General features: G+C 45.6%; 1 protein-coding gene across 1 annotated transcript in view; it reads right to left on the bottom strand.

Annotated features, from left to right (window-relative positions):
- LOC124462187 (copine-9-like) overlaps nucleotides 1–10,000 on the bottom strand; it is a 33,615-nt gene that overhangs the window by 14,089 nt on the left and 9,526 nt on the right. Inside the window, exons 6-9 of the mRNA XM_047013781.1 lie at nucleotides 6,492–6,538; nucleotides 3,199–3,302; nucleotides 469–508; nucleotides 214–216 (exon numbers count right to left, since the gene is read on the bottom strand). Coding sequence (XP_046869737.1) covers nucleotides 214–216; nucleotides 469–508; nucleotides 3,199–3,302; nucleotides 6,492–6,538 — 194 coding nt within the window. The remainder of the gene's footprint in view (nucleotides 1–213; nucleotides 217–468; nucleotides 509–3,198; nucleotides 3,303–6,491; nucleotides 6,539–10,000) is intronic.

Genomic DNA, 10,000 nt, shown 5'->3' with positions numbered 1-10,000 from the left:
TATTTATATATTATTTTTGCACTTCCAATTGTGTAGAAAAATATCAATAAAATGAAAATGTATTAAGTTCTAATTTCATACATTCAAATTAGATTTAAGTATTCTTCTTTTCCGCTTGGGTGAGCAAAGTTTTGGTGCACAGAAATGTCTCAAAATGAAGACACCATGATGGGGTCGTGTCTCACAGGAACGGGTAGGAAACACAGAACCAACCTTCTAATCCCGTCGTTCAGCAGAGGGAGAAAGACAAGTCACAGATTCATTCATCCATCCATTCAGTGATTTATTTGTTGGTCATTCCACTCATTGGTTCATTCGGTGACGATTTGATGGTCATTCAGTGCATCTTACGTCACAAATTTAGTGATTTGTTCAGAGATTCATTTTTTTGGCCCAAATCGTGATAATTACGCTAATTACAAACCATTTTAGTGAAACACATACTGGACTCGTGCAAGATAAACTTACATGTTTGGAAATATTGGAACTTCGGGAGTCCACGTTGTATCTAAGAAGAAATAGAAAATAAAATACAAGTATGTAAAATAGAGAATTATACTTTTATTGCATCTAGAACTTGATGAAATCGTGTTTGTGGTTAGCAGTGGCTAGCTAGCTCCGGTGCAATGATACCGTTTTAGCTAGCGTCCGGTAGCTATGTGTGTTGCGATATCAACACCCTCTTATTTCGGGATAGCTAAAATTTTACGAAAATGTAGATGTAATACAAATAAAAACGTTACACACATAGATAAAACCATTCCAACTTAAAGATAAAGTTGTGAAATGTCAGGAAGTTTTTTTCTCTTCCATTTTGGCAGTTAGCCTCATAGATATATATAAAGGCCTTTATATATATCTATAGTTAGCCTAGCCATGGTGGGGGGGTCCCTTATCGTTCGACCACGAGACAAATGACATTGCACAATACCAGACAACATCGGCAACAATTATTATATTATAATATTATAGTATTACTTTTTTTTAAGTCTCTGTAATCGTTCAGTATGAAACAGGCCTGGGGGTGCAGCCACCTGGCTGCCTCACTAAAGCCAAACTAGCCCTTTTCCCTCGACACAGCATTCTCATTGGTGGTATCGGTCATATCCACTATTTGTACATTGCTTCGGACAAAAACTTTTCTCTAAATAAATCAAATGTCTTGTAAATGGCATCCCAATAAAGTACCTTAAATAAAATATACTGTTTCCCCTCCACACACACACACAATTACGGACACAGAGCTCAGTTAAGTACTCCTTTGTGTGTTCTGCAACTGCTGAAATCGACAACAGAAAGCAACCGTGTTCTCAGAAGAAGATTAGGGTGGTCGGTACGAAACAGCAAATAAATCATTCACGGTAGAGGATGTGGAGTAGAGTGATGGTTTCTGGGTCTCTGCGCTTGTCTAATTGCAGTCTGGTTAATTTAGAGAAGTGTATTTCACTGTAAGAGCTTGTGGGTCAGATTCAGTAAGCCCTCCTGGGGATTGTTAGCTGTGTCATTTCCTGAGTGTCTATGTTCTGTTCTTGTTCTCGCCCTTTGTTACTTTTCTCTCTTTCCTGCTCTCAGTAACCATTTTTTCTTCCTCGCTGACCTTCTCATTCATCCTTTACTCTTGTCTCATTCTCTAGCTCTCTCTCTCTCCTTTTCTCTCTTCCTCTCTCTCTCCCTCTCCCCCCCCCCACCCAATGATCTTGCTCAGCCCATACATACAAGAGTATGAATGAATCTCATCTTTAGTCAGAACAAAAAGGGGAGTCGTGTTCCAAAAGGTACAGATGACTCACGTAAACAACATCTCCCAGGTGATCCTGAGTGTTGAGGTGCAGAATAGCATGAGTGACACACTAGCACAAAACAGACTTGTGCTGTGGAATAACAAACCCAGTACATAAGAAACCCAGTTCCCTTTCCAGGTCTCGGTGAAGTCACACGTCACGGGTGTGATGTGTGACATTATAGCTTCTGTAGCTGGGGAGGTATTAGGGGTGGGGGAGAATCGATTCACATTTGAATCACGATTCAGCCTTTTAGCGATTCACATCGATTCACAAATGTAATTTTTTTTTTTGTATTATATATTTGTTTTATAATTTAAAAACATCAAACTTTTTCTTCTTCTTAAAAAAAAATAAAAAAAAATAAAAAAAACTTGTGAATAGATTTTTAATCGATTTGTGACCCCAAGAATCAAATTGTGAGGTACCAAAAGATTCCCACCCCTAGGAGGTGTACTCGCCATTATCCACATGACCTCACATCTCCGCAAATGTCACAGCACATTTTCAATTAGGCTTCATCTTGTTAATTCAACCACAGGTTTGAATTTTAAACTGCCAAATTCTCACCTAAAGAAATCTTACGACTACATTCTGTGGCGCAACATTAGTAGCATTTAAAAAATGTATGTTAAGCAGTTGTGATTTTTCTTCTTAGCCAGTATTGCTGTTAGTTGTGAACAGTGTTGCATCTTGGGATATTTGTCCAAACAAGTCACCTCCAGATGTACCTCAATAGTCATCCGGGTCATTCCCCTGCAGGTTACAGGCCTAGTGGATCCAGCTGACAGACTGGCTGTATGCTGATGGACTATCATCTCCATGGGAGTGGGTGATTTTGAACATTTTGGCGAAACATTTTAGATTTTTTTATCCTAATTTGGATGATGAATATATTGATTTGTTTTTGTTTGTTGATTTGTTTTTATGGGAAGCTATCTGGTACCTGTGTGATGAAATGGTTTTTAGCTCCAAAGAAAACAACGAGAGAGGGACAGAGAGAGAAGGGACAGAGAGAGAAGGGAGAGATGGGCTAGTAGGAGTGAAGGACAAATATATACAAAGAAAAAGAGAGTGAGAGTAAAGTGTTACGACTGTGTTTATATATTATTTTATATTATTTTGAAACTTGTTTTGAAAGTTTCAAAACAAAGTTTAGAGAGGTTGAACATATTTTAGAAATATTTTTCCTACCTTTTTGAAATGTTTAAAATATATATAATTGTTTTTACTTATGAAATAATATATCTGTTAAATATATATATATTTTAATATTTTTTATTTGCTTTGGATAAACGTATGTCGTTCTGCATAAAAGCATCAGCTAAAATAATAACATTTAATAGTGTAAACAGGAAGGAGTTTAGTGTAAACAGGAAGGAGTTTAGTGTAAACAGGAAGGAGTTTAGTCACTCACACATCGAAGCGCAGGTTCTGTTTCTCCTCAAAGAAGAAGTCCAGCACGAACTTCCTGACGAAGTCGGGGTTCAGGCTGTTATCAATCACCTCCGTCCTCCCAAACTGCACCACAGATACAGACCGTTTGTAAACACTGTTGTTATTAAACCACAGGATAGCTAATAAACACTGTTGTGATCAAACTACATAGTTGATAGTTCATCAACGCTGTTTGGGATAGCTACGTAACATTACAACATTCATACCTCACAATTATTGATTACTCCCTGTACCACAATAACACCTGTGTGAGAGTGTGTGTGTGAGAGTGTGTGGTGTGTGTGTGTAACGGGGTCTTGTCTCAGAGTGTGTGTAACGGGGTTTTGTCTCAGTGTGTGTGTAACGGGGTCTCGTCTCTCCAGAGTGTGTGTAACGGGTGTGTGTCTCAGTGTGTTTTCTGTGTTCAGAGATGCAGCCCTCGTAAGCTGCAGGCTGGTTCGTCACCAGCAGCTCTCTCAGGAAATCACACCTTAATCCCTATTGGCCAGCGGCCTCCACGGACCCTCCACACACACCCCCAGCTGACACCACAGAGTAATGAGCTATTGATCCACACACACACATAAACACATGCGCGCACACACACACCCTGTCTCAGTACTCTGGGCTTGTGTACCTCAGAGCCACATACGCATACTGTAATATCATCCATCAACTTTGGTGTCTGCCAATCCATTACCAGACCCAACCTCTGCACAACACACACAAACACATACTCGTACACACACAAACACACACATTCACACACAAACATACACACATATGCACACACGCGAACAAACAGGCATACTCACACACACAGGTAGGAAGACACACACACACATTCACACACTTATCTGCACAACATCGATCACAACATCGTCCCATGAGGCACTTCCGTCCAGTCTATTTCTGGGCTGACGTTCTAGCCGAGCTCTGATTGGATAATAGACAGGTAGTGGGTGGTTATGGGTAGCATATCAATTATTTTGTCTGTTTGTGACAAGCTTTACACACAGCTGTGACAGCAGTGACTGAAACTCAGAGGGGGACCCCGCCAGAGGGGCGGGCGGTGGGGGGGTTCCAGGGCTCAGTTTAGATATCTCCTGTTCCAGACTCGTGTTTGTTCTGCTAGCGATCATGAAGAGGCATGCCCAGCACCCCTCTCTCTGAGAGGCCTGTCTTCCTGTCGGAATCAGCACTGTCTTTGATGAACATGAGGAGAGAGAGAATGAGAGAGAGATCGAGGAAGAAGAGAGGGGAGAGAGCACGATAAAAAGAGAGAAAGTCTTGCTTTTTACCATATTATTGGGTTCACTTGTGATTTACTGTAACGTTTCTATATTTAATGTACATTTTTCCTGTCAAGTCAAGAAAGAGAAGGGAAAAAAGAAGAGAGAGGGGGGGAGGGAGAGGGGGGGGAGGGAGAGAGAGACTGCTCATCCTGGTCTACATTCAGTAACAGGTCTACACCCAGTAACAGGTCTACACCCAGTAACTATGGAGGATTATAGGGGCCAAAACTAAATAAATAAATACTTGGATAAATAAATAAATATATAACACAAAGCTTAAATAAATGACACAAAATATATAAATGTTACATGTATTTGTGTGTGTATATATATATATGTTTACTTTTTCATGTGTTTACATTTATTTATTTATACTTACATTTATAGTTACATTTATTTATTTATACTTACATTTATCCACGGTGAAACTTGCTGCAGCAAAATCAATCTGTCGTCCCCCCGTCACCAAGTCAGGGGGCGGGTCAAAGCCTCTGATTGGTGAATGAACAGTATTACACACCAGGCAGGCTCAACCAGTCGATCAAGCTCTCTTCAATCTAGAGGGATCCTCTATCGCCTCACTCTACAGCTGCTAGGGGTGTGCGACACTGCGGACACTGCACGATGTGGTATAGATCCGATACCAAGGAGTAAATACAGGGCCAGTATTGCCAATACCGATACTTGGGGCTTAGAAAAGCAGTGGAGGGGCAAAGTGAGTTTGAGCGAAGTTAGACGGTGTTTGCACAACCACTATGATGTAAAGGGAGTTGTGTACCTAGTGTGGAATGAAACTTAAGTATCGATCTTATCACGCTGTCAATCAGGCTATTGATACCAACGTTGGTATCGATAGTTGCCGGGTTTCCCAACCCGGCCACTGTCGGTCTTAAGATCGATATGCCCACCCCTATGCTGTATCATCTCGCTGAGGATCGTGAACACATTTTCATTGATGTCTGTGTCAGTTAGGGCCAATATCATTCCTATAATTTCAGCGAAGCTCTAAATATGATGTTAAAAAAAAGTGAACTGGCTGGTGCCTCCATCTCTTCAGCTTCCGCCAACATTTCGACCGCTGTAGCATTCAATATTTCATTCATTGAATCCGCACAAGGTGCTGCCACCTTGGAATAGTCAAAAGCAGTCGATTCAAGTTGAACCACCAATCAGAGGCTTTAACCCGCCCCCTGACTTTGTGACGGGGGGACGACAGATTTATTTTGCTGCAGCAAGTTTCACCGTGGATAAATGTAAGTATAAATAAATAAATGTAAGTATAAATAAATAAATGTAAACACATGAAAACGTAAACATATATATATACACAAATACATGTAACATTTATATATTTTGTGTCATTTATTTAAGCTTTGTGTTATATAATTATTTATTTATCCAAGTATTTATTTATTTAGTTTTGGCCCCTATAATCCTCCATAAGTAACAGGTCTACATTCAGTAACCGGTCTACATCCAGTAACTGGTCTACATCCAGTAACTGGTCTACATCCAGTAACAGGTCTGTACCCAGTAACAGGTCTGTACCCAGTAACAGGTCTACATTCAGGTCTGTGGTGCGTACAGGGTCAGCTGATGAAGTCTGCATGGCAGCTTGTTCAGAGGAGCGAGCAGGTGTCAGATGGGGGGAGGAGGACCAGAGAAACAAGTCTTCAGTTTTAGACACAGATATGTTGGCTCTGGAGCCATAACACACACGTGCACACACATGCACACACACACACACACACAGACAGATGGAGGACTGCTGTCCCTGTCACCAAGAAGCTAACTGGTTTAGGGGCCTTCAAGAACCTGAGACTGTCTCTGTTGACATTAGTGTGAGTGTGTGTGTTTGTCGGTGTGTGTGTTTGTCAGTGTGTGTGTTTGTCAGTGTGTGTGTGAGAGAGAGAAGAGGGGAGGGAAGGTAAAAGCAAGCTCGTTTCTCATAAGCTGCTTCAAAACTGATTTTACTCACCTCTCTCCACTCCTTGGTGCCAACAGCCTGCACATACAGCACCACCACTGTAGAGAGAGAAAGGAGAGACAGGGAGGAGAGAGAGAGAGGGAGGGAGGATAGAGGGAGTGAGATAGAGAAGGGGGAGAGGATAGAGGGATGGAGAAAGAGACAGAGGTTATTCATTGATTGATGATGATGAAGTTCTCTGATGTGTGTTTACACGTGTTGTCCTGTCACTGTGGACTGCTTTGACAACACTGTTTAACATTCATGCCAATAAAGCATATTGAATTGAAAAACATTGACAGAGAGAGAGAGAGAAAGAGTTCAACAGTTTCTCTCTTGCTTGAGAAAATGTTTCCAGAACAGTTAATACGCAGCTCCAAACTGGAACACAAACTCTTAAGACACAGAATACATGACACACAGTCCACCAGCTTCATCGGAATCTAAATCACCTCTACTGACAAGAGTGTGTCTAGTCTGAGTGTGTATGCATGTTCAGTGTGTGTGTGTGTGTGTGTGTGTGTGGGGGGGGGGGGGGTAGAGAGGGAGGGGGAGAGAGAGCGAGAGCAGTGTCCAGCCGGACCCCTCAGCCTGTGTGTGTGTGTGTGGGGGGGGGGGGGGGGGGGGGGGGGGGGGTAGAGAGAGAGGGGGAGAGAGAGCGAGAGCAGTGTCCACCCAGACCCCTCAGCCTGTGTGTGTGTGTCCTGGCTGTGATGCTGCTCTTCATCCAGGCTGCTGCAACAGCCAATTAAAAAAGAAAATTTTCTTCTCTAATGACCAATTAGGGCATCTTAGATAGCAGGAGCAGGGCGTGGATGTAGAGGGGAAAGAGGGGGAGACAGAGGGGAGAGGGAGAGAGAGAGAGACAGCCGGGGAGGGCAAAGTGAGAGAGAAAACTGGGGCAGAGAGAGAGAGAGAGAGAGACAGAGAGAGAGACAGAGGACACCTTGATCATAGTCTACATTGTGACAGCTGGTCTCCGAGTCTTCCTGATGTGACTGAGAATGGAGGTGACAGTGACCCCCCCTTGCCCTGTCCAGCCAGCACCATGGCTGGGGGGAGAAGGGGGAGTGAGAAGAGAGGGGCTGGAGGGGACAGAAGGGGGAGTGAGAGGAGAGGGGCTGGAGGGGGGAGAAGGGGGAGTGAGAGGAGAGGGGCTGGAGGGGGGAGAAGGGGGAGTGAGAGGAGAGGGGCTGGAGGGGGGAGAAGGGGGAGTAAGAGGAGAGGGGCTGGAGGGGGGAGAAGGGGGAGTGAGAGGATGGATGAGGAGAGGATTGAAGGGGGAGTGAGAGGATGGATGAGGAGAGGATTGAAGGGGGAGAGAGACTGGAGGGGGGAGAGAGGCTGGAGGAGGAGAGAGGCTGGAGGGGGAGAGAGGCTGGAGGAGGAGAGAGGCTGGAGGAGGAGAGAGGCTGGAGGGGGAGAGAGGCTGGAGGAGGAGAGAGGCTGGAGGAGGAGAGAGGCTGGAAGGGGGAGAGAGGCTGGAAGGGGGAGAGAGGCTGGAAGGGGGAGAGAGGCTGGAGAGGGGAGAGAGGCTGGAGGAGGAGAGAGGCTGGAGGGGGGAGAGAGGCTGGAGGAGAGAGGCTGGAGGAGGAGAGAGGCTGGAGGAGGAGAGAGGCTGGAAGGGGGAGAGAGGCTGGAGGAGGAGAGAGGCTGGAAGGGGGAGAGAGGCTGGAGGAGGAGAGAGGCTGGAAGGGGGAGAGAGGCTGGAGGAGGAGAGAGGCTGGAAGGGGGAGAGAGGCTGGAGGAGGAGAGAGGCTGGAAGGGGGAGAGAGGCTGGAGGAGGAGAGAGGCTGGAAGGGGGAGAGAGGCTGGAGGAGGAGAGAGGCTGGAGGAGTAGAGAGGCTGGAAGGGGGAGAGAGGCTGGAGGAGAGAGGCTGGAGGAGGAGAGAGGCTGGAGGGGGGAGAGAGGCTGGAGGAGGAGAGAGGCTGGAGGAGGAAAGAGGCTGGAGGGGGGAGAGAGGCTGGAGGAGGAGAGAGGCTGGAGGAGGAAAGAGGCTGGAAGGGGGAGAGAGGCTGGAGGAGGAGGGAGGCTGGAAGGGGGAGAGAGGCTGGAGGAGGAGAGAGGCTGGAGGGGGGAGAGAGGGGAGTGACGAGGAGAGTGACGAGGAGTCTCAGTCTGTCCATATGAGTGATTATATCGTTTATGGAAAGTGACTGGGAGTGATGGGCCATCTGGTGAGCCTGGAGAAGTCTGACTCCAACCAGGAAGTCCCCCTCCACTGGCTCTGGAGGGGAGGAACCCAGCTGACCAATCGAAAAGAGGAGAGGGAACAGGAACAATGACTGCTTGGGAGACACAGGGAGGGAAGAGGAGATGATGTGGGGAAGAGGGGAGGGGGAGGAGGGGAGGGGGTCTAGAGAGGCATCCATCCAACACCAAACAGCAGCAGTCAGTCAGAAGCTTATCTGCAGGGATTGTGCACCTGACTGCCAGTATAAGCCCTGTCTAAACCTGTCTAAACCTGTCTAAACCTGTCTCTCAGCTGGTCAGGGGCGGGAGGCCTGAGCCCCACCATGGAGCTGCTCTGATAAGGTTACACACCCAGGGGCCCACCATGGAGAAACACACCAGCTCCAGGGGGTCCTCTATGGAAACAGGACATGGTTAGAAGCCTGCACCAAAAAGCTCACTATGGATAAAAACACTTGCACCTGGAGGCCCTCTATGGAGAATAACACCTGCACCAGGAGGCCCTCTATAGAGAATAACACCTGCACCTGGAGGCCCTCTATGGAGAATAACACCTGCACCAGGAGGCCCTCTATGGAGAACATGCCTACATTGGTAATGACCCAGGGGGTCCTGGTTAAAGAATCTGCTGAGATCTCCAGACTCTCTAATGGATCAAGACAGAGAATTATCATACAAATGCCCCATCTTCACATTTCAATTTTGTGAAGAGCTTTCAATCCCATCTAGAGCTCAAGTCACATACAGATGAGGTGTGTGTGTGTGTGTGTGCTCGCACACACGTGTGTGTGTGTCTGGTTTGAAATTGGAGGCTTTTATCCAATTCTACCTTGGAGACCCACTTCATATTCTAATATGACCTTTCCAAACAGCACCTTGAGGGGCTTAATAGGATTTAATAAACCCCCTTTGCTGTGATCCTGCAGAAGGAAGCACCTTCCTACTGTACTCATGACGACAAGCAGCACACAGGCAGACATTATTATAACTATGACATATTTTGATATTAAAACAGACGTTTTTAAAGTCATTTGTGATTATTATGAAATGTGGTCTTTTAGCACAGGTGTGGTCTCTTAGCACAGGTGTGGTCTCTTAGCACAGGTGTGGTCTCTTAGCACAGGTGTGGTCTCTTAGCACAGGTGTGGTCTCTTAGCACAGGTGTGGTCTCTTAGCACAGGTGAGACATACTGTACTTTCGGTTGGCTGAAACAGAAATGCAGCATCCCATAATACATGACATGTATTTCCTGTCCAGGAAAAACTCTGTTGTCCAATCACAGGAAGGTTCCGTGCCCACTTCATCTCTCTCCTTCGGCGTTTGAAG

Source organism: Hypomesus transpacificus, unplaced genomic scaffold (genome assembly GCF_021917145.1).
Source record: "Hypomesus transpacificus isolate Combined female unplaced genomic scaffold, fHypTra1 scaffold_203, whole genome shotgun sequence".
In the NCBI taxonomy this organism is placed as follows: domain Eukaryota; kingdom Metazoa; phylum Chordata; class Actinopteri; order Osmeriformes; family Osmeridae; genus Hypomesus; species Hypomesus transpacificus.
Note: the sequence above shows the minus strand (reverse complement) of the source record. Positions and strands in the feature narration are given on the sequence as shown.